At 37.8% G+C, this 23395-nt stretch overlaps 4 protein-coding genes across 9 annotated transcripts; 2 read left to right on the plus strand and 2 right to left on the minus strand.

The window, feature by feature from the left end:
* Nucleotides 1-3413: 3413 nt before the first annotated feature.
* Nucleotides 3414-9425, plus strand: LOC127949550 (golgin subfamily A member 7B). Of its 3 annotated transcripts, XR_008152308.1 has the most exons (6): nt 4474-4636; nt 6903-7028; nt 7304-7456; nt 7580-7681; nt 8617-9264; nt 9330-9425. XR_008152308.1 is itself a non-coding variant. In XM_052547002.1 (5 exons), exons 1-5 carry the CDS (start codon nt 3456-3458, stop codon nt 8695-8697), a joined length of 474 nt encoding a protein of 157 aa, XP_052402962.1. In that variant the 5' UTR covers nt 3414-3455; the 3' UTR covers nt 8698-9425. The 3 variants fall into 3 exon arrangements, 2 of the variants coding, with proteins under 2 accessions (XP_052402962.1, XP_052402961.1); XM_052547002.1 differs by lacking the exon at nt 4474-4636 and adding an exon at nt 3414-3467 and having other exon boundaries at nt 8617-9425; XM_052547001.1 differs by having other exon boundaries at nt 8617-9425.
* Nucleotides 9426-9568: 143 nt separating this feature from the next.
* LOC127949560 (cartilage acidic protein 1-like) lies at nt 9569-11607 on the minus strand. Its single transcript, XM_052547014.1, has 2 exons — nt 11394-11607; nt 9569-10408 (listed from the first exon to the last, which is right to left on the minus strand). Exons 1-2 carry the CDS (start codon nt 11605-11607, stop codon nt 10287-10289), a joined length of 336 nt encoding a protein of 111 aa, XP_052402974.1. The 3' UTR covers nt 9569-10286.
* crtac1a (cartilage acidic protein 1a) lies at nt 11568-18910 on the minus strand. 2 transcript variants are annotated; one of them, XR_008152299.1, is made up of 14 exons: nt 18659-18910; nt 18080-18273; nt 17090-17286; nt 16869-17005; nt 16634-16790; nt 14572-14706; nt 14359-14495; nt 13953-14089; nt 13703-13785; nt 13511-13611; nt 13190-13358; nt 12371-12570; nt 12199-12241; nt 11568-11916 (listed from the first exon to the last, which is right to left on the minus strand). XR_008152299.1 is itself a non-coding variant. In XM_052546792.1 (14 exons), exons 2-14 carry the CDS (start codon nt 18265-18267, stop codon nt 11906-11908), a joined length of 1641 nt encoding a protein of 546 aa, XP_052402752.1. In that variant the 5' UTR covers nt 18268-18273; nt 18659-18906; the 3' UTR covers nt 11568-11905. The 2 variants fall into 2 exon arrangements, 1 of the variants encoding a protein (XP_052402752.1); XM_052546792.1 differs by having other exon boundaries at nt 12425-12570; nt 18659-18906.
* Nucleotides 18911-19106: 196 nt separating this feature from the next.
* LOC127949524 (coiled-coil domain-containing protein R3HCC1L) lies at nt 19107-22643 on the plus strand. Of its 3 annotated transcripts, XM_052546975.1 has the most exons (9): nt 19213-19261; nt 19464-19538; nt 19757-20200; nt 20627-20808; nt 20898-20968; nt 21415-21510; nt 21609-21749; nt 21826-21868; nt 21956-22643. In XM_052546975.1, exons 3-8 carry the CDS (start codon nt 19763-19765, stop codon nt 21834-21836), a joined length of 939 nt encoding a protein of 312 aa, XP_052402935.1. In that variant the 5' UTR covers nt 19213-19261; nt 19464-19538; nt 19757-19762; the 3' UTR covers nt 21837-21868; nt 21956-22643. The 3 variants fall into 3 exon arrangements, with proteins under 3 accessions (XP_052402934.1, XP_052402933.1, XP_052402935.1); XM_052546974.1 differs by lacking the exon at nt 19464-19538 and having other exon boundaries at nt 19107-19261; XM_052546973.1 differs by lacking the exon at nt 19464-19538 and having other exon boundaries at nt 19199-19374.
* Nucleotides 22644-23395: the final 752 nt, after the last annotated feature.

A 23395-nucleotide genomic window follows, 5' to 3' on the forward strand; every position in this document is an offset into this window, starting at 1 on the left:
TTATGCACGAGACAAAAACATGTATAATCAGTCAGTAGGTTGCAAAACTCAGTCTCATCTTGTGACCAGACTTCACTCAAACATATAATAGAGTTTCCATTCAGAGTGTCCAATAACTCACTGTTATTGACCTTTGTCCTTAACCCGTGAACATTCCATACCAATACAGTGAGTTCATTTGGGCTGAGGCCATCATCCTACCTTACGAAAGTTTCAGATGGTCTTTCTTTATTCGTTTCAATTTCAATCACGGACTCCGACTCTGTGTCATAAGTTAACATTTTACAGTCGAAGTGACATCCATGTATTTGGTTGAGTTTGTCATAGAGTTTGCATGTAGTTAACCAACTTTCTCCGTATCTCACGCACACGAGCACTGAAGTCCTTTGACACCCTAATTCAATTGTTTCCGTCATCTTCATTACTTTGTTCATGCCATTCCCGGGTTTTTTGTCATGCCTTGTGTAGAATCTTTCTTTGTCTTTCCACCTTGTGAAATGAACCACCACCGACCTTGCTCTCCCATGCGATCTTTTCCCAACCCGGTGAGCATTTTCAATCTATAGTTCCTCATTGCTTTTGGCTCTTTCCACACCATAGTATTTAGCCGTGTGTTCCCATATCTTTCGCTCACTCTCTTCCTGTGTTTCCCGACCCGATTCTGGGATACCATAAAAGACAAGATTATCCCGTCTGTTTTGGTTTTCCATGCGATCATGCCTCTCCTGAAGTTCGGCATTTTCCTGTTCAAGTCTCTCCACTGTCTCCACAAACTTTTCCACCAACTCTCTTAAATCCATGACTTCTTTATGAAGTGATTCAATCTGCTTGAGTGTGAGGTTCGTTTGGTTCTAAACCTCCTGTCGCTCCAAACAGTGTTGTTTGCCGCTTTGTTTTCTCCGGCCTAACCGTTGTGTCTACGACACCACGCTTGCCTCTCGCGAGACCGGGATTTTCCTCCACATCACCCGCTAAGATTAAAAGAAGGCAGATTGCTGCCGCAGTCCGCCTGCAAACACGTCGTTATGGAGTTTTATTGTGGCTATCTTGACCTTTTCTTTGAACTCTGGCTGAGAATACCGTCCTATTCTCTGCCTCCATTATTCAACAGTGATCCCCATGATTCACCTCTTATTCAATTGGGCATCTCTTTCCAGAATCTGAGCCCTTGGTGGGATACATGTCCGGTTAAATCTGTTTTTAAATCTGTTTTTTACACATCATCCTAAAGAGGAAAACAAGATCATGAAAATAATGTTGGTTATTTATTGAACTGGATGCCAATACCAGTGAATCTGAGCATTTTATTAGGCTCCTCTGGCTACTGTACCACATACACAGCAAAATCCCCAGTGTTAATTTAACACTCTGAGTGTAAAGTCTGTGGACTCATATAAACTCTGAAGCAGTGTTAAAAGTAAAACGCTGAAGCAGAGTTGAAGTTAATGAGATAATTATGAAATTAATTGGGTCATGATTGAGCATTATTGAAGACACCTGATGTTAACAAGCAGACTCACCAAACGAGAAAATCACAATTTGTGTGTCACCATTATAGTGATCAGTGTTTGCTTTAGTTGGGATCTTGAACCTTCAGGTGTTTACTTTAGACTTTGTGTTGCTGTGGTAACACAATTATAACATACAGACCAGAGCAAAGGCAATCATGTGTGATATTGATTGTGGTTTGAACTAATTGTCATGTAGAGATCTGAATGCGTGAGTTCAGGTTTCATTAATGTATACATAAATTAAATGGGAAAAACAAAGATAGCAATCCATCATTTTTGGCACAATATGACATGTTTTTAAAAGTTAGTTCTATATAAAGAAAGAGTTCTTTAGTTTAGACACACAGACATCAAGAATCAGCGTGAGCATCACAACAATGGTGACCATCAAAAAAGCATGTTGTAGCCAATAAAAACTCACCCATGGTTCCCATCATGCATTGCGGCATGAATAAATTATGAGCTGAACTGTCTTTTTAACTTTTTATTCTAACTATATTTTATTTTGCTGTTTTTATGTGAATTTTTAGTATCTAGTTTTGTGATGTTCAGAGTAGATCTGTTTATCTGAATATGCTGTTTGTCACCGTTGTTGAGATTCATACGCTGATTCTTGTTATCTGTGTGTGCCTAAAATAAAGACTCTTTTATTTTTAAAAAAAAAAAAAACTTGCAAGAGATGCCTACAAAATGAATAGAATATGCAGACGCTTTCATTGTGGAATCAAAACTGTTACAATCAATAATGGAATTTTTTTTTAGAGAAAACACTATAAATTAGTTCAGTAACTCAGGTCAAACAATGATTACATTAAAACGTAATCATCACCACCCAATGACTTTTGCTCTTGACTTGCAAAACAAATTTTTAAAGTAAAAAGCCACAAGCCAAGATCCCAACTAAAGCAAACACTGATCACTATAATGGTGACACACAAATTGTGGTTTTCTCGTTTGGTGAGTCTGCTTGTTAACATCAGGTGTCTTCAATAATGCTCAATCATGACTCAATTAATTTCGTAATTATCTCATTAACTTCAACTCTGCTTCAGTGTTTTACTTTTAACACTGCTTCAGTGTTTATATGAGTCCACAGACTCTACACTCAGAGTGTTAAATTAACACTGGGGATTTTGCTGTGTACTGTCAAATCAGTGGAGGAATATGAGTCAGTTTAATTCTGTCATTAACCTTTTGACTAAGAGTTTACTATTCAACCTTCTGCTAGCTGCTTGTTTGCTTGAATCCATGATTATTGGTTAATTTTTTTTTCAAGTTTGTCTGGAAAAGCTTTAGTATGTTTGCCCTCAGAAACTATTTAAACTAACCAAAATAATAACATTATATTCTATCAGCAAATCATTCCCAAGAGTGCTCCTATTCAGATTATTGAAAGAAATGAGCTCTGTTCTTGTAATTTTATTTGTCTGTATCTTTAAGACAATATTGAATGTAAAACCAGTGTTTTAACGGTTATATAGCTAGATCGTACTACTGCTATTGAAACATAAATTCAAATCTATTGGGGAGTTATCCATAGTATAGCCCCACCACTTTCCTTGGTTACATCTACTGTTACAATAATAATTTTATAACTGTCAGGAATTTTCGCGCCAAACCAATGCAAAACAAGCGCCTTTTATACAGAACAGCGCTGGTTCTGGCGATCTGTTGCTATGGTTACCCACTCAGGCGAATGGATTTCTCTTCGTGATAGTCCCTTAGTGATCTCTGACGAATTTATAGCAAAATATTAGTCATTTCCGAAAGAGCTTTTTTGTTTGTAAATATATAACCCAAAACATTATCTGACTTGGCGGCGTTAGTTGCTCCTCCCCCGCGCGTCATCAGATTGTGTGATTGTTTCCGGCCCCGCCCCCTCTCAGTTTATTCTCATGAACCCGTTTCAGCACTGGTCCAGGCATCTCGCTCTCGCATGGCAACATGGCCACAGAGGTGAGAAACAGACCTTTATTCATCGTTTTTGTGCCAGGTGTGCTTATATGAGCCATTTTTTTTAAGATAGCGTCTGAATTGCGGCGTCATTTTGATCATTTAAATATCATTAGTGTATAACATTAGCTCTGTCGCTGTTCTAGCGTCGTTTAAAAAAACGTTAAAACGGTTATAATTGCTGCTCAGCACATAAGGCACAGATGATAGATAGATAGATAGATAGATAGATAGATAGATAGATAGATAGATAGATAGATAGATAGATAGATAGATAGATAGATAGATAGATAGATAGATAGATAGATAGTTTTATAATGTGGTAATCTTGTTTGTCATTTATTCAAAAGTTCTTTATTATGACTGAATTTAACTAAATATGCTAGGCTACCAGTATATTGGATCAGGCAGAGATGTTATTCTAGGTGATTAACGTTAGTTATGAAATAATGTTGACATTGATCAGCGGTTGTTGTTTTTTCATGTTAGATCTGCTGAAATACTGTCAAAGTAAAAAGGGACATACCACATATACAACGACATAAATACAGTTTTGGGTAACACTTTATTTTAAGGCGTCCTTGTTACACGTTACATGTACTTACTATTATAATAACAATAAATTATGCATAATTACATGCAAGTCATGAGCCAAACTCTAATCCTAACTCTAAAAATGTTGTCAATTAATATTACTCAAATGTTTAACAAGGACACCTTAAATTAAAGTGTGACCATGTTTTGCAATGGTAAATGTTATAAAAATACAAAATAAGCTTTTTCAATGGTGCTTTCGGATATGTGGATTTATTTAGTTGTTTATTGCTGACACAGAGTGTCATGATTGCCTGAAATGCTGTTGCTTAGATTAGATGCTTAGATCGATAATAGAAAGTTTGTTGTGAAAGCACTGTTCATCACAGAAGATGACAAAGGCTTGTGTTTGTGGTCAGAAGGATCTGGTGCTTTATTCAAATGAGCGCGAGCCGTGCGCGTGTGACGTAGCGGAGCGCGCCCTGGACACAGAAGAGAATTAAAGCGTATGTCCACTGCTCCATAAGCTCTTTTAGCGAAGTGTTTGTGTGTCTCTTTCATCGGTGACCGGATCAGGAATGATTTCAGCACCGCGGACAGCGACGGACCGAACAAAACTCCCGTACTGCCACGAATCTGTAGGGTGTTTTTCTTTTCTTTTTAAATTCACTTTTTTAAAAGTGATTTAACTGACGATATTTGCTGTGATTTCCTGCGGTTGGGATTTAAAATGTGATTCTGGGGTTAATTTAAGAGTTAAATGTTTGTCCGCTGTCCCGCCGAGTAACCTTGAGCGCGCGCGTGGTGTCGTTGTTCGAGCGCGAGATCTCTTTGTTTAATCTCGTGCGAGCGGAAAACAAACACACTCGGTCAATAATCATTCTGTACAGGCTTCACCGGATGACTAGTGTGTGTTTGGATATATTTGGTTTCAGTGGTGAGTGTGTGTGTGTTAAATGATCGTCTCCTCGCGATCGATCGGTTGTGCTCGCGGGAGTCGGTAACAGTGTCTCTCATCTTTCTGAGTCTGTTACCGAGAGTGGCATGCATGCATAATTAACGAGGCGTTTAGTAACAACAGTCCAGAACGCTTAGTTGTGATAAATCCCTCGGTTTTCCTTATACTACAATGATCAGATGTTATTGTACTATGAAAAAAAAAAAAAAAAAAAGACACAATCACAGAATTTGTACTGTTTTTACTGGTTACGATGGTAATTGTATTGCTTTTAATGGAAACTGTAATGGACCCTGTTGGTCTTTACTGGTAATTGGTCACCTTCTGTTTGTGTCTTGTTATAACCAAAAAAACCTAATGGAATATTATATATATACAATATTAATGCTTAAAAGTTGATGGTTTATAGTGTTCCTAGCATGCTACATGTCCTATGTTACTAGCAAACTTTTGGCATTTACATTGTCTGCTCCATGTATCATTTGAAGTACCATGGGATGGTATATTAATTTGTTAATAATTGCATAAAGTAGTTTATAATTGAAGTACCACTCTTTCATTAGATTTTTCCCATCATAGTTTAGCTCTAGATCCATCTGAGTGTATTTCTGAGGAGTTCAACAGGTAAATGTCATGTTGTGCATTATTTGACACCGGATATGTCTTCTATCTGAGCTTTGCAAGAATTCTTGAGATCTGTGCAAACGTTGAGTGCCAGAAATTGATCTCATCCACATTATTGAAGAGCGGTGTGTGTGTTTGAATCAGTGTGTGCTGTCTCAGCCTGTTACTATATCAGATTGAGACCTTCACTGGCAGGCCCTGCTGCTAAAACAATGCCAGGTTTTAAATAACAGGTTGCCAGGACTGCCAGGGGTAATTATACTGTCCCTTGCTTGCAGTCAAAATAATCTTTATCTGACCTTCAGATATCCAAAGATAAAGAATAACATACAGTGTTGTCAGTTGAGCTGAATCTCTGTGTGTTGGTGCTGTGTCTTCCAGTGTATGAACTTTACTGATACTGCAAGAGAAAGAGGTGCGAATACAGGGAAGGAGTGGGGGATGGACAGAAGTTAATGTGTGTGTGTGTTGGCAGTGACAGATGGCCAATCGCTCTGATGTTGGTGTGTGTGTGTGCATACAGCCGATGAAGTGTCCATTAAATTATAAGGTCATCACTGGATTACTTTATGTGTTTATGACAACATCACTGCATTACTGTGTGAGCTATTATGATCATTGACACATAATGCAGTGTTGTCAATACCTTAGGCTTAGGGTATTGCAGTGATGAAGATAAATGAAGAAAATGTCCCCGCATTATTCTGAGTAAAAGACAACATCACTGCATTACTGTATGAGATAATGACATCGCTGCATTAGTCTGATATGATGATGAAATCACTGCACTTTTCTATAAGATATTAATTATATACCACTGCATTACTATATGAGCTAAAGACAGCATCACTGCATTGCTCTGTCTATGAGCTAATGATGGTGATGCAACTGCATTAATATAAAAGAGATTTATGATGATGGCATTACTATGAGTTAATGACAGAAACATCTCTACATTAATGTAGAGCTTATGACAGCAGCATCAGTGAAATATACTGAGCTAATGATGATGATTTAACTCTGTTACTCTTTGAGCTCAAGTGATGCAGTGATGAGTGAACACAATGTCATCACCTGCAATGCACTGCTAAAATGTACCAGCGGTCACTGACTAGCAGGAACATTCATATGTGATATAACTGAATACTAGTGGATAATTTCCTCGTCAAACTTCTGGTTTCACTAGAAAATGCTACAAGACCGTAAAGGAAACTGCACTCGTCAAGCCATTATCATGCATTGTTTAACATCTAACATCTGAAGGAAACTGGATTTCTGATTAGATCTGTTAATCTGTAACCCTCTCTCATCCTCTGATGTAGTTCCATAACCTTCAGGAGTTGAGACACAGTGCATCTCTGGCCAATAAGGTCTTCATTCAGAGAGACTACACGGATGGCACCGTCTGCAAGTTCCAGACCAAGTTCCCCTCCGAGTTAGACAGCAGGGTAAGTGTGTGTGTGTGTGTGTGTGTGTGTGTGTGTGTGTGGCAGAAAAAAAGAGACACAACGCAAGTAAAAAGAAGAGGATGATAAAAGGGCTCTTCACTCAGAGAAACTGTGCTCTTCAGTAAAGCACTGCTGAGTGCACAGACTCCACACAACACACACATAATGAGCTGCTAATAGAGCTGATAATAGAGCTGTTTAAAGGTGTTAGATCATGATACAGACGCCCAGTGAAGATTTGCTGACTCATCTTATCCTTGCACCTGATTGGTCAGATTGAGAGGACGCTGTTTGAGGACACGGTGAAGACGCTGAATAATTACTATGCAGAGGCGGAGAAGATCGGAGGCCAGTCCTACCTCGAGGGATGTCTGGCCTGCCTCACGGTTTACCTCATATTCCTGTGCATCGAGACACGCTACGAGAAGGTGCATTATCAGTTTCAGATAAAGCCACCCTGAAATGGCATGTAAAAATAAAACATGGTTTTATGTGCCAGTTTTTGCAAACTATGGCAATTAAAAATGATGCTGATGTGTGTGTTTGTGCAGGTGCTGAAGAAGATCTCGTGGTACATTCAGGAGCAGAATGAGAAGGTCTACGCTCCTCGAGGTCTCCTCATCACAGACCCCATAGAGAGAGGCATGAGAGTCGTATCCTTACAGAGTGTGTGTGTGTGTGTGTGTGCGTGTGTGTGTGAACAAATGGTCAGCGGACGCTGCTTGTACTTCAGAAACTGTTGTTAGTCTTGTGAACAAAATGTGGGAAGTGGCCAAATATTGTTTTTGGCTTATATTAATTCAGTTTTGTAACAATAAATTGGTGTCACTTCAACATATTTAGTTGAATATCAAATAAGATAAATATATTTTTTCATAATTAAATGTATTAATAAAGATATGGATATATTTATATATTTATTCATCTTTATGCCTATACATATTTACAGTGCGTTAAATTAAAAAGATTGTTAAATCGAAATATTAAGCTAAATATTGTTTTTTGGAATTAAATCAGGTTGATAAGTAATAACATATAATATTTATAACTTGAGAATTATTATATTATCTTATATTTGATATTATTTATTTTTATAATATTTTGTATTTTTCACAATTGAATAACAATTTACCAGATATTGCTATTTGTCATGTTATGTTAATTTAATGGAAGAAAATAGTTAATATAAAATATCTAATAATGTCTCACTATAAATAATTTGTCAGATTTCCATCTTTATTGCTTTAAAACAGTAATTGGTTATTATAACTAACTAAAACCATAAAACCCTGAAATAAAATAAAACAAAATAGAATTTTATTTAAAATTTCATAATACATTTAATAAGAATACAACTTATATAGAAATACAATAATAATAATAACAAAAAAAAATTCAAATTAAAAACTAAAACAAAATGTTTTAGTAAAATGCCTTTAAAATAACAAAACTATCAGTAATGAGAAAATGAAACCGGACACCAGTTTCAATCATATTCATTGCAGGTGTCTAGTAAAGGCTGTTTAGTGTGTGTATGTAAGGTTGTGTAATGCTGTGATGTTAGTCTCTTAACCTGTGTGTGTGTCAGATTGAGATCAGTCTGTACGAGGATCACGGCTCCAGCGGTTCAAGCTCAGGAAGCAGCACAACCAGCAGCAGCGGACGATGATTCACACACACACACACACACACACACACAAACACGTGTGCCGCCTTCATACTGACGCCTGCTGAACAGACACGACAGCGTCCACTCAGCATCGCCAAACACACACACACACACACACACACCTGACATGAACTGCCTCCAGGAGACGCATCAGCTCTGGATCAGCAGCGCGTCATTACCTCAGTCATAACCGTCACCTTCACTGCCCTGCAGCTATTGCACATCCTCCAGTCACTCAGTGGAGAAACACAGGAGCTTCTGTCACTGACTCACAAATGCCTGTGATGTAGCTGCCAATCGGCACACGACAGTCTTCCATCATCACCATTTTTCACCCTTTTTTGTTTGAGAATTACTCAAATTATTGAACAGAAGTCAGATTTAAGACTATGTAGATGTCAAAGACTGAAATCTAAGCCCATATATTTTATACAAGCCCTAGACACTGCCATCTTATTCCTCGGGTACTATTTGTGACTTGATCCTTTTGTTTTATTTCATAGTGTGCTAACCGTTCATGTTTTGTACTCGTAACACGTCATCAGAGCAGAAACGAGTCCTGATGACGTGACTGCCAAGAGCCAGAGCTTCCTCACATGGTCCTTCATCATGATCTTCCATTTCATACTGAGAAGCTTTGGCATCTGTTTATGCAAAGATCAAGCGTAGAAGAAGCTGAGAGTGCTTTTCTGTTGTGTAGCAAAATAAATAAACCATGGTCAAATGAAGGAATTCGGCTTTTCTGTATTTGATCCACATTTTATTTAAAGGTATTTGCATGCACAGGGTTTTATTTACTTGCCCAAAATGAAATGCTTTCCTGTTAAACAGTTCATTGTTTTTTGCCATTAAGTTAAGATATTAATATATATGCCTCTTTGTCACCATCTCTGTTTGAGATGTTCTTCTTTAAGTGGGCTGTGCATCGGCATGGCTCCAGCGCGGATGAATCTTATGTTTTGAGCTGTATGTACTTCAGAATTACAGATACATCTTGGAAATATGTCAAAAATAACAAGTATCGCTGGAAATCTGAAGTAACATGTCTGCCAGTTGCACTTAACCAAAACTGTAAAAAATTGGTAAAGCTAGCTCAGATCACATCAAACATGCAAATATTATAATTTGTTCTCAAATGTGTTAACAGTGTCACAAACTGGCATTTCTTGCGAAATCCGACCCAAAGCCGAATTAGAGAACATTACTAGCTTACTGAGAATCAGGGGCTAAGTTAAGGAGATAGTTTTGAACACTGATTGGTTATATACTTAATCATTTACTGATTTTGGATCCTTTTTAACCAAAGAATGCAGCTTTAAAGTGCCATAATATTGTAAAGTGTCAACATGTAAGGTCTGGGGAAAGACAATCATCGTGACTCATTGAATTCATCCAGTTCAGCTCTTCTACTCCTGTGACTTCTCCTTGTGGAGACAAATATTCATGCAGTAATGTTTTTAGTCAGCCTCTAGAGGTCTGAAAGCATGATTGAAGATCTTCATCCTGTTTGTGCATCATCTGATCACTCTGAGGTCCGTCTTCATCGAGACAGACAGTGAGTCGGACCAGAACAGAAAACCTACAGAGACTCAACGACACGGAGACAGACCTCCAGAGACACCCAGCACTGAGATCAGGAGAAGTTCAGAGAGAGGAAAACCAGGACAGACAGGAGAGGAAGAGACACTGCTGTCGTACCGGGAGGACACAGCTGGAGAAACAGAGAGAGAGAGGATGAGGATGAGTTGGAGAAAAACAGATTTGATTCTAATGTGGAAAGAAAGAAGAAATTTGGATGACTAGAAGGGTTTCAGGTAATATTTTTGCACTTATATTAGACCGTTTATGCATTATGATTCTGAACAGGTAAATTCTTCCTGTGTATATAAATAATATTTCCTTCCACACTACTCAGAGGCTTATTATTTTAGACATATTACTGCAGTGTAAATAAACTGCAGCCTACTGTAAATACACTCTACAGTTTCAAATAAAGCAAAGGTTTCTGGAGTAGGTTTTAAAAATTATAATTTCAGTACTTCTTTAAAATTTATTTCAAATTATTTAAATTGATTTGTTTACTAGCTACTTCATTGATTTTAATGTGATGCTTGCCTCTACATTTTTTTCACATATTTTAGTAATCATCATAAATAAGAGCTCTTTTGAAAGATAGAAGAGTCAACACTGAATTAATTTTGTGAAAATCGTTTTGAAATTGGACTTAACTTGCTTTGACTTTTAGTGGGCTCCTTCCCTAGTTGTTCCCCTCCTTTTAGTTAGATTTGAAGTGTTTTTATAGTCACCTAAACAAAATCTCCCAAGAACCGAACACAAATTTGTTTGATTTTAAAGTACAAATGATTTTGTATAATAATTTTTGTATTTAGTGCAGTGCATTTGCTTTACAGTAATCCCATTTATTGAAGTGGTTGTACTTCTGCAATAATCGATTGAGTGTCTTTTAAAGAGACTGTATTACAGCACTCTTGAATTATAGCCGATTCAATTCTGATTTACTGCATTTTCACATCAGTGCTCAAAGATGGGAATCCTATATCACTTTTTTTGCAGTGTAATTCACCAATGGACTGAAAGTAAAGAGACATACTCTCAGAACTGCATCTATCCTGCTACATTCATTCTCAGTGTATTCTGTCTTCCTCAACTTAAACCAGAGCATCACCTGCACTCACCCACACATGCTCGGCCGTCCCTGCTGGGCTTATAGCCCTCAACACATCTCTTCTTTGAGCTGCACTTATAGTGTCCGTATGTGTTGGTGCACACCGGACGAGTGTGAGGACACACTGCTGGCAGACGCCTGCACTCATTTACGTCTGAACAGGATGAAGGGAATGGAGACAGAGTCACACTCACAGACTGGGGTTTATTAGTAACACACACCATTCCACCTTTGAGTAAACAAGTAAAAAAAAAAAAAAAAGGAAATACAAAGAAAAGCAACAAGTGTGTCTGACGTAAACATTTTCAGATTTAGTTAATGCTGACTATCATGTTACTCTTAGAAATGTGATGGATGAAGTACAAGTGTTCAATTTCAATAGCACTACAGGAAATATTTGGCACTAAAGACGAAGGTTTTGCATCTGTGGTTGAGTTTGTTGAATAACTGGTTCAGTATCGGACATCTGACAGCACAGCTCTGATTTAACGAGATGATGACTCAGTGTCCAGCTGAAAATACTCAGGCTCTCGCTGTTTGAGGGGCAAGAGAGAGAAAACATGTCAAAGATTTATAATTATTCAGATGTGTTAATTAAGTGTGTATGTATGTATATATATATATATATATATATATATATATATATATATATATATATATATATATATATATATATATATATTAACATTTGTGACATTTAAAGCCATTTAAAATTAAATCATGTTTTTTGTTTTGAATTCCAAAAGAGTTGGAGAAATGCTTTTATCATTTTTACTCAAATTTGGATCAAGTGTGAACTTCTCAGGTAATCTTACCAATGCAATGGCCGTTTGTGTTGACTGTGAATCCCTCTCCACACTGCAGAGAATCAATACACAGCCGTACCTCAGTATTCACAATATTTTACTGAAGCCAGATAATATTGACCATCAGATAATAATACATTAGTGTTTCGTTATCAAATTCCTAAACTGCATATCTCAATACCTGTCTGTGTAAGGTGTGCATTGACCCCACCTCCTCATTTGCATGCAGTCATACCTGTGCGTCAGATGTGAGCGCTGACTCCTCCCCCTCATTAGGATATGCGATCTCAATGACTGTGTTCATGTCAGTGGACTCGAGCGGCCGAGCGATGGAGCGACCATCCGGCCAAAAGACTTCAATGCTGGTGGCCTCATCGGTTCCTAAGAGCCAATCAAAAGAGACTATTCATCTCATATGCTAATGGATAGAGTAGTTACAGAGATCGAATGAGTCAAAATGAAATACATTTAAATGGTTTGGGGATAAGATTTTTAATGTCATTTTTAATAATCAATAAGATTTTTTTAATGTTTTTTTTTTTTTCTAAAGAGGTCTCTTGGGATCAACAAGACTGCATTTATTTGATAAGAAAATGTATATTGTGAAATATTATTACAGTTTAAAATAACTGTTTTCTATGGGAATATCTCGTAAAATGTAATTTATTCCTGTGACGTAAAGCTGAATTTTTAGCATCACTACTACAGTCTTCAGTGTCACATGGTGACATAATCATAATCCTTCAGAAATCATCCAGATTCGCTGCTCAAGAAACATATGTGCATTTACAGTAACATCATGTTTTTTCCTTTATCAATTTAATGCATTTTTGATCAATAAGTAGTATTAATTTCTTTCAAATTAATTTGAACTCACCCCAAACTTTGAACAGTAGTCTATGTAGAATAAAGCAGCACTACACTAATAGATCATAAATCAGGTATAAAATGATTTAAGTTAAATGACTGAATTATTTTGTAAATGATCTGATGTGTATACCTAACCCAAAGTGAGCCACAGGCTCCATCTCACACAGATATCCTGATCCTCCGTCAATGATGCGAGTGTGTGCACCGCTGTGTTTCGTGAACATCACCACCTTTGCTCCACGAGCGAACGAACCGAAACGTGTTCGTGGCACCACACGCAGCCACTTATTAGAGGAGCCCTGCGGAAAAGAGAAGAAAGCACGCTGAACCGTTAAAGTGTTTATTTACACTGAATTTTAAATCAGAACGTGGGAGACAATGTATACAGTACATAAACAATGAGGTCCAAAAGTCATCGATTGTAACATTGAAAATTAACTTTCTGACATACCTGGTTGACCTTAAACACAGAGATGGGCTGAGAGGCGCTCTCCCCGTGAGCCACGAACAGATCCAGCAGACCGTCACCGTCAAAGTCTGTCACTGTTGCGCCTGTTACCCAACCAGAACATCACATTATAATGCTGAAATACATAAGGGTTGTTTATTTACACAGGAAGTGTCTCAGGTCATGTGATCTCACCTGTGCCCCTCCCCTGAGGCTCAGAGGCGTCGCCCACATCCAGCTCTGTGACCTCAGGGTCAGAGTTCAGCTTCCTCGACACCCTACACAAACAAAAGCCAGTGCTATTTCAAAATTATTTTTATTATTATTTATTAATATCTTTTATTTTTTTTATTTTTATGTTTTTCTAGTTTCAGTTTTTAGACATTATAATCTCTAAAGAATACAAATATATATCAGTGAATATCGGACATCAGAGTTGAAGTACCTGAAGATCCTGTTGGGGGCGTTTCCTTGGTAAGCGATGTTATTAAAGAAGACTTCAAGCTGAAGATCGTTGTCAAAGTCTGCAGCGATGACGGTGCGAATGGGTGACGGAGTGGCGAAGGCCTGTGTGGCGACATCCTGCAAAAACACAACAGACCAATTCATCATTACAGATACAGATTCATATAGACCCATATGGCAAAAAATTTATATTTTCAAGAAAATTGCACAAACACCAATTTGGTGTGTGTGTGTTATTGTCTTTTCTTTTTTAAATTAAAAATATATTTAGTTTCTACCTTCCATATACCAAAACATATTTTAAAACAAGTCAAGAAAAAACATTCCTATCTCACAGTAGCCTACATTCAGGCTTTGTTAACTATGTTTACAGAGGTGACTCTCACCTTGAATCTCTGCTGGGCGTCCTGCAGGTAGAGGCGGTGTGGACCGTTCCAGTTGCCGTAAACTATGTCTGTTTTTCCATCGCCGTTAAAGTCGGCCAGCGCCACACCTCTCCCGTGCTGATATCTGTCTTCAACTCCTGTTATCAGACCATAAACATAAGTCTGAGGGAGGATTATAAATCAGTACTGTAAATATAACGTCAGGTTCCTCACCGGCCTTGGCGGCCACGTCTGTGAAGGTCCCATCACCGTTGTTCTTGAACAGGAAGTTGGGTCCATTTTCATTGTCGCAAAAAATGTCAGACCTTGTGTCGCTGAGGATTGGACCGACAACGACACCACGGCCACCTTATAAAACAACATTAACACTTGTACAACATTAATATTCCATAACAAGGAGGGATAACTAGGAACGTTATTGTTCTAAGAATGTTCAGAGAACATTATACACGTTCTGGGAACGTTTTCAGCAGCAAGTTTTATTTTAGTTCCCAGAATGTTCTGCTAAACTGTAGTATAACATTCTCTGAAAACATTCTAAATTCTTTTAATTGATAACATTGTTAGAAAATTATCCTCTAACATTATAATTGAGATATGAACTGGAAGCTTCCCATCGGACCTTGGATGTTGCTCAGATGTGAAATTTTGGTTTGTTTGAAGAAGATCCAACTATATTAAATAACTCCAAAAATAATTTTTCAACATCACTTATTATAAACTATATTGATGTCATACATTTACAAATTGAAATCTTAGATCTTAATGAGATTAACAGAGGTTTAGGTGTTGATGTCTATTTGAAAGTAATAGTCACAATTATGGCAATCAGTGTTTAGTTTATTTGGACATTTTGACTCTCGACTTTTCAACATTTTTCATTAGCTATGTTTGTTATGGCAAAAACAGCAAGATATTAAATGTTGTGGTTGCTTGCTGGTGATTAAAATATCATCATAAGATATTAAATGAATATATAATATAGCAACTCACTGGTTCAACCAGATTTCAAGGATAAAAAAACATTTATTTATCATGGAAACATCAAGAATCAGTGTGTGAATCTCAACAATGACAACATGCTTCATGCTGCAATGTATTATGGGTACATCACACAAAACTCATCCCTTGCTCACAAAGTAAAAATTTTTTGTTTTTTGATGCAACAGTGAAAGTATAGTGTTCTAATGTACATAAATTTAAATATATATACATATAAATAAAATAAACTTTTGAGTATTTACGATGCTGATGACTGTCTTGTGAAAAGGGTCTATCAGAAATGTTTCTTGAGTAGCAAATCATAATATTAGAGTGATTTCTGAAGGATCACGTAAACTTAAGACTAGAGTAATGATGCTGAAAATCCAGCTTTGATCACAGGAATAAATGGCATTTTACAGTATGTTGTAATAGAAGTCAGTTACTTTAAAATGTAACAATATATTAAAGTACTACTAGCTTTACTGTATTTTTTTATCAAATAAAAGCAGCCTTGGTGAGCATAGAGATAGATCGCATTTAGGCAATCCAACAATCCAACGCTCTCCATTGACTTTGTATTGTGGGAAGCTGCCACCTTGTCATTTCTGACTTTTAACAAAAAACAGATTAATGTCTGAAAGCTACTATGTGACAAGGTGTAATACAACAGAAAACAACAGAACCCAGAACTATGCTTTTATAAGCTGTCGACCCCAAAAAATGTGCATTTGAGACACAAATAGTTGTCAGTGGTTATCACATTGGGCCATTCAGTTGGATCATTTCTCAAACAACAGGAAGGTAAAGGAAAAGAGGTACTGAAGTAGACCAATCAAATTTAGTTTATTAATATATCACCTCCTCTTAGGTTCACATCAGGTGGTGAAATAATCCTTTGACATGGTTAAAAATAACAAATGTTTCCTGTCACCAATTACATTTCCCTCCTGTGGCCGAAGTTTTCAGAGTAATATGGCATGTTGCGCTCTACTTTTCGTTTTTTGGGTCGACAGTTTATAAATATGTAGTTCTGGGTTTTTAAGCTTGTTTACTGTACACCTTGTCACATATGTAGCAGCTTTTAGGCATTTGTTATAATTCAGAAATGACAAGGAGGCAGCTTCCCACAATTCAAAGTCAATGGGGAGGGTTGTCCAAACATCCCCCCCCAATTTTCAGATTATTATGCGTGTATAAGAGACTTCTTTCAAAAACAATAAAAACTCTTACCAACCCCAAACCTTTCTAAATCTCACACATATAAACAAACATGACTTCTGGTATCTCTGACCTGTGAACTTATTGACGTTGACTTGTGGTGCAACATCAGTCAGCGCAATGATGCCTTTCTCGACGTCACTGGCAGCTTCGTCCATCTCTATGAGCGCGTGAGGACCCACGTTACCACTGGCATAGTTCGCCACGTAGATCGAGTATCGACCTGTTCCCTACAACAGAATAAATGTATTAAAATACAAAAGTAATTATAATATTGACTCACTAATAATTTAAAGATGGATAATTACCTTTCTGTCGACACAAGCCACGGAGCGTCCCGCCATGCGATTGGCCACGCCTCTGCGCACGTTGATGTCATCCCCGAGCAGATCCTCGAAGCGTCCGTTACGATACTTGAACAGTTTGTCAGCATAAGTCGCCCGACCTTTAAGGAGTTAGTTTGGTTTTGTAAGCAATCGTTAAGTTTTGTGGCTCTATTTGTCACTGACACTCGTGTTTTTCTGTGTACCTGAGAAGGCGTTGTTGGTGTTGAGGAAGTAGATCTCCTCTCTGCCGTCTCCGTCCACATCACAGGCCGTCACTCCGATGGCGTTCCCCTGCGGGTCTCTCAGCGCGAAGTAAGGAGAACCACGGTCATCCACCGCTATGTTCACGAGCTTGTTTTGTGTACGGTCATACTTCAGAACCAGGTTTGGGCCATTATACCTGATATCAGGCAAACAACAAAATCCTTAAAGGGTCATGAACTAAGAAACCAAAATTATCTTGATCTTTTGACATAGAAGAGTTTACTGTACTATAAAAAACATCTTGTAAGTTTCATATTATATATTGAAGGCAGTCTGCCAAAACGACATATTGTGGAATGTTCCTATGTATGATGTAATAGTGTGGATAAACACCGCCTCGACAGAAGATGATCAACGCCTGATTCTACATCACTGCCTATTTAGTCCCGCCCACTATTCTACATCAGTGCTGTTTAGTCCCGCCCACATATTCTACAGCACTGCCTGTTTAGCCACGCCCACAGATTATAAATCACTGTCTGATTAGCCCCGCCCACTATTCTACATCACTGCTGTTTAGCCCCGCCCACCGATTCTACATCACTGCCTGTTTAGCAAAATGTATAATAAAATATTTAACGATTGCAAACGCTATGGAAGTTAAAATGCAGATATTGTAAAGTACATTGCTTGAAGTGTTTGCAATCGTTAATTATTTGCGCATAAGTGTTTTATTTAAAAATATATAAACATTTAAAGTTATTATTTTTACTTATGCAAAAAATCTGTTGCCATTTTTATCAAACTTTATAAAAGAAATGTCATACTTTAAATTTTTTATAGAAAGTCAAACAAGAGATGCTTCATGGCTTACATTATTTATGTTGTTTGTGTGTCTATATATATATACTCATATTCATAAATTTCATATATCTGCCTGTTTTATTTTTTAATCACTGAGAAATCTGGTTATGCTGGAGTTTCTTTACCCGGCCACCACCACCTCCAGATCCCCGTCTCCATCTACATCCGTCACCGCCATCCCATAATTCCGCTGGGTGGGGTTGTGAACAGTATCAGGAGGCAGAACCGTATCCGTGGTGACGGAGAACATGGGCTGAGCTTGAGAGAGAGCTGACAGAGCCAAACCCAGAAGACATGCACACCACATCCTCATCTCCACCTGTCAATCAAACAGTATTCACAATTTAGCTTCATAATCATGCAATAAATGTAATGAGAAACACATTTATGAAATTGCTTACACAGCATATGGATATTAAAACAAATAAGAGCATGCAATTATATTTAAATTCAACTGAATGAAAGAAAACGTTGGCAAGGATGCAAAACAGAACAAATTTGTTGTATTACATTACAGAAAACAAATGAAAGAGACATTCAGAGCAGATCTAAGCAAACCAAAGCGATATGATAGGACAGAATAGTTCATGCATTTGAAATCTTCATCACCTCAATAGAGAGAATTGTTATAGCTTTGCAAGTAAATATTAAGGTGTCAAATCCACCTGTCGTGCTGACTGGGCTGGATTATAGTGGATACTCACGCTTTTAGAGTTTCCAATACGTGGCTTGTCTCAAGAGCTTGGGAAATGATGTGTGATTGGTGTTTTCTACGGTGTATATTTGCTCCTTACACAACTTCAATGCAGCCGCCTTACACAAGCGCTTGTGTAAGCGACTGTCCAATCACTGTCGAGTATTTTAAATACTGTGTCGGTCCGACCAATCACAAGCCCGCAAGTGAAAAGAGGGCGTTAACGACGCGAGAATCTGCATGCAGAAGTGTTACGTCCCTCCTAACAAACCCAAACAAATAATTGTTTTACTCCGTAAACTTAAAATAATTTTAATTGTTTGCTTGTATTGGTTAATTTTTTACATCAATTGTGTATAACTTTACGGTAGCATTTGATTTTTAATGATTAATTAATTTTTTCCTTGTTTAGGAATAAAATGATAAAACTACGGAGCCCTTCTGGAAACATATCATACCTCGCTTTGGATAGACGTCGATTCTGAACTACACTCATAATAATAAACTACAAGTCCCATAATAGACTTTCCTATCGTGACGTCATGGCGTCCGTACGTCTCCAAACATCCGGTCTTGGTTAGCACGTTTCGGCGAACTGAAAAAATATAGAGATGTGAGTAGAAGTAAACCGCGAATAATTTAATTTACAAATGTCAACATTTCAGTTACTATCACTACATATGAGTTGTTTTGAAAAGATAATTCGTGCTTCTCAATGGTGTCACGGTCAGTAGATTTGTGTTCATGTTATGAGTGCTGAAAAGAATGCTAACGTTACATTGTTGTCATTTGATTATCTATTTGTTATCTTTTAGGTTAAAATGATTTTGCATTGCTCATCCAAGCTCGTCTAGAAATGTTATAAATAATGAAAACGACGGATTTAAACAGTGAGTCATAAACAGATGTTGTAAAATCACAACTTATATAAATTATTGTCTGTTCTTGTCTGTGTAACTTAACCCACTGTAAATGAAAGAGCAAGTTTAGGCCAAATAAATTATTTTATATACAGACAGGCCTTTTACATTTACATGGATCCCTGTAAGTGTGGTGATTTACTACCCTAAAAACAGCTTCTGTCCTGCTTCCGTACTTTCTTACACAGATCCTGATGGAGACTGAAGCAGCTCAACCAGAAGAGGGGTCCAAAACATCTGCTCCGCGCCGAACGAAAAAACCTGCCATGGAAATCTACGTGCCCAAGAAACGGCAGGCCGAGAAGATGGAGAAGCCTCAGGCAGGGGGTGACAAGAAACCCAGACCCCGGTACACCGACAAGAACAAGAAGGATCAAGCCAAAGCGACAGATACCCCAAACGAAGAGGTAAAACTGGAGAAGGGAGATAAAGAAAACCTGAACATGCATACAGAGTCTAGAGATGATACGGACAGTGTATCCAGAACTATGAACACATCAGATGACACGGGTACTGCACTAAAACATGAAGAGGTCCCAAAAGATGAGGAGGAGGAGGAGGAGGAAGAAAAGAACTGGGATTCTTTCTTAAATGATTATGGTGACTGTCTTGACCCACATTTAATAGAGGAGGTAAGAATCACAAAGACCAATCCTTCCACTGATTTCTGAGTAAGCAGTCCCTGTAAAGGAATAGTTCACCCAAAAATTACAATTCTGTCATTAATTACTCACCCTCACGTCATTCCAAACCCATAAGACCTTCGTTGATCTTCTGAACACAAATGAAGATATCTTTGATGAAATCTGAGAGCTTTCTGGCCCTCCATAGACATTAAAACAACTGACACATTCAGGGCCCAGATGTGTTTCTGTCTCTGGATGGGTCAGAGAGCTCTCAGATTTCATCCAAAATATCTTCATTTGTGTTCTGAAGATGAAAAAAGGTCTTACAGGTCTGGAACGATGTGTGGGTGAGTAATTAATGACGACATAATGAACTGAGATGCTTTAGCCGGTGTTTGTGCTCGGGTTTAATTCTTCTTCTTCCTGTTTCAGATGTCTCTGAAGGAAGGCCACAAGAAGCCGTCAATACAGGAGCCACGCTTCGACTACTATAACTGGACGCCGCAGGAGGAGGTGGAGCTCCGGGACGATGAGCTGTCACACATCGTGGAGATTTACGACTTCCCATCTGAGTTCAGGACGGAGGACTTGATCAGATCCTTCAGCTCGTGCCAGTGTGTGAAGCTCCGGTCATGACTCAAGCTTTGAAAGCTCCTGGTCTACAGAAACCGCTGTTGTTATTGATCAGATGTGTGTTTTTTAGGCAGAAGGGGCTTGACATCAGCTGGATTGATGACACGCATGCCCTCGGTCTGTTCTCCAGTCCCATCGCAGGTCAGTCTGTTCTCCAGAAGCTGTGAACGTCTATAAGATCTCTGGAGTTAATCTCTGGTTGATCGGCAGGAATATAGAATCTGTGATGTGTTTGAGGAGCTGAAACGATCTGAAGAAGATCTCTGGAAAAGAAACCAAAGGATCTGAAGAGTAGAAATGGCACTTTTTTTTTTACAATGTTTATCTAATACAACAATATTTGGGTGTTTTTTAAGTTATTCGATCACTAGCTAATGTATGTTTATATAAAACATATCCAGATTATTCTTTATTCTCATTACACATTCAAAACATTGAAAAGTTATATTAATATAATTATATATAATATGACATTGATGTATTTCTAAGTCACTTTGGATAAAAACCATATCCTAAATAACGAAATATAAACGATAAGACCCCAAAATGAGAAACCTTTTCTTGTGTACGTGTGTGTGTTTGTGTAGCTCGAGATGCTCTGAGGATGAAGAACCCCATGATGAAGGTCAGGCGTCTCTCTAAATCATCAAACGCCACTAAAGCCAAAGCGCGCAGCGTCTCCGGTACTCCTGCTCTCTCTTAGACATGCATGCCTTGACTATTCTGAGCCTGTTTCGTGCATGCATCACAAACTGATTCTGTCCTGATTGTGTGGGTGTAGATTACCTGCTGCCGGCTAAAGAGCGTCCTCGGACGAGTGCGGCTCTTGCACGTCGTCTGGTGATCGGGGCTCTGGGTGTGAAGAGTCACCAGACCCGAGAGGAGCGAGAGGCAGAGAGGAACAGACTACGGCAGGCGAGAGGTGACATGTTGTTCTTGGTTTCTTCTATTGCTGGACTGGTGAAAACAGGGATTTATGTGATCCATTTTCTCATCAGAACAAAAGTAGCGTGAAGACACCTGGGAGGGCAGAAGAAGCAGGTTTGTGTTTTTGTGAACTGTGAAGTGTTTTGATTTGATCATGGGTTCAGTTCTGAAGTGGTTTATCTCTGGGTTTGGGGTCTGAAGGAGTGGGAGCTTCGGCAGGACGGTCTGCACCAAAGATACAAGAAGAAGGACGCAGGGGTTCATCGAAGCCACACACTTCAACAGGGACGCTTTCTGATCTTTCCTCTTGAGATTTGTTTTGAACTGAACTTTTCCCTGTAAATGTTTGATTGTTTTCAGTTTGGAAAGGCCTTTTTAATTTATTTTTGTGAATGTTTTTCTTTTTGGTGACTAAAACAAACTACATCATATGGCAGTGTGATTGCAGTCGTATTTTTTTGTCTCAGTAAAGAGAAAAGTCGACACTGAAAGCTGATAATGTCTTTCATGACACTCAATTGTGTAAATGAGTGATTCTCAAAATGTCAACTAAAAAAAAAAAAGTATGTCAAGGATCACGTTATCCTTAATTTTTTTTTTTTTTTTTGTTGTTGTTGTAAGAATGGGATTAGACTGAAGTCAATTGTGGACATTTTATTTAATCCCACTCAAGTCTTTTTCAAACCATCAGCACATTCTAACAGAACTATTTTTTTGTATATGTTCTTTCATTATTACTGTAAATACTGTGCTGTTAATCTCTAAAAGGTTTCGTTTAGCTACTAAATTGAAAGATTAACTTTTTTAATGCCTGTTGTTCTCAGATGTTGGTGCACTTGTATTCCCAGTTCTGTTTGGAATAAAAATGTTGAAATCTTTTTCTAAAATATCATTAATGTATTGGTAATTTAAGGCTTTAGCATTTTCCAGTATGTGCAATTATTTGCTTTTAACAAGAGTTATCATTCATTCACACCATCTATAACGATATCATTTAGATAATCGTTCTATCGCTGAGAACAGTGAAATCCTCATCATCTATAACAACATTCCAATTATTCTCTTTGTTTTTAATTACTGCACGAGGAGGACACTGACAGCCAATCAGAATCCAGCAGCGGTTGAAACGAAACCGCTCAGAATGTTTTGACCGTTGATGTGGACACTTAATGAATATATATATTTTTACAGTAATGAAATCAATGCTGTAAAGGACAGACTACAATCTTAAAAAGGCACGCGCTGTATTAATGTCCTAAAACTTTTTACAATTTTAAAACTTGTTGAATGTAGTAGGTTTATTTAGTTTTGATCGCTAAACATTCGTTAAACAAGTACAGTCCTTAAGACGCACTGTACTAAACCATAACAGCCTCGTTTTCTGTCCTATCAGAAATTAAATATAGATACTTTTGACAATTCTATAGTTAACGTTCTTGTAATTAACCTTTATAAAATGTAGCCACAACAAGTGCTTCAAACTAAAATTACTAAATACATTTACATTTAGCAGACACTTTATCCAAAGCAGCTTACAAATGACAACTGAAGCAATCAAAAACAACAAAAGAGCAATGATGTGCAAGAACTATCAAAAAAGTCTCAGTTATCTTAACAGTACACTTAGAAAGTTTTTTTATT

This window comes from Carassius gibelio, chromosome B1, assembly GCF_023724105.1.
Source record: "Carassius gibelio isolate Cgi1373 ecotype wild population from Czech Republic chromosome B1, carGib1.2-hapl.c, whole genome shotgun sequence".
In the NCBI taxonomy this organism is placed as follows: domain Eukaryota; kingdom Metazoa; phylum Chordata; class Actinopteri; order Cypriniformes; family Cyprinidae; genus Carassius; species Carassius gibelio.

Bases quoted from the DNA above. Each gene is read 5' to 3' on its own strand.
- LOC127949550 (XM_052547001.1), top strand. From the start codon at position 4,577: ATGATTTCAGCACCGCGGACAGCGACGGACCGAACAAAACTCCCGTAC. The intron at 7,457-7,579 runs GTGCATTATCAG...GTGTTTGTGCAG, and splicing joins TCGAGACACGCTACGAGAAG to GTGCTGAAGAAGATCTCGTG. The intron at 7,682-8,616 runs GTATCCTTACAG...TGTGTGTGTCAG, and splicing joins TAGAGAGAGGCATGAGAGTC to ATTGAGATCAGTCTGTACGA.
- crtac1a (XM_052546792.1), bottom strand. From the start codon at position 18,267: ATGAGGATGTGGTGTGCATGTCTTCTGGGTTTGGCTCTGTCAGCTCTC. The intron at 14,707-16,633 runs GTCAGAGATACC...TTGTTTTATAAG, and splicing joins CAACGTCAATAAGTTCACAG to GTGGCCGTGGTGTCGTTGTC. The intron at 13,612-13,702 runs GTGAGATCACAT...GTTGGGTAACAG, and splicing joins GCCTCAGGGGAGGGGCACAG to GCGCAACAGTGACAGACTTT.
- LOC127949560 (XM_052547014.1), bottom strand. From the start codon at position 11,607: ATGGTGTGTGTTACTAATAAACCCCAGTCTGTGAGTGTGACTCTGTCT. The intron at 10,409-11,393 runs GTGAGTGCAGGT...CTGTTTCTCCAG, and splicing joins GGACGGCCGAGCATGTGTGG to CTGTGTCCTCCCGGTACGAC.
- LOC127949524 (XM_052546974.1), top strand. From the start codon at position 19,763: ATGGAGACTGAAGCAGCTCAACCAGAAGAGGGGTCCAAAACATCTGCT. The intron at 20,969-21,414 runs GTCAGTCTGTTC...GTGTTTGTGTAG, and splicing joins GTTCTCCAGTCCCATCGCAG to CTCGAGATGCTCTGAGGATG. The intron at 21,511-21,608 runs GTACTCCTGCTC...GTGTGGGTGTAG, and splicing joins CAAAGCGCGCAGCGTCTCCG to ATTACCTGCTGCCGGCTAAA.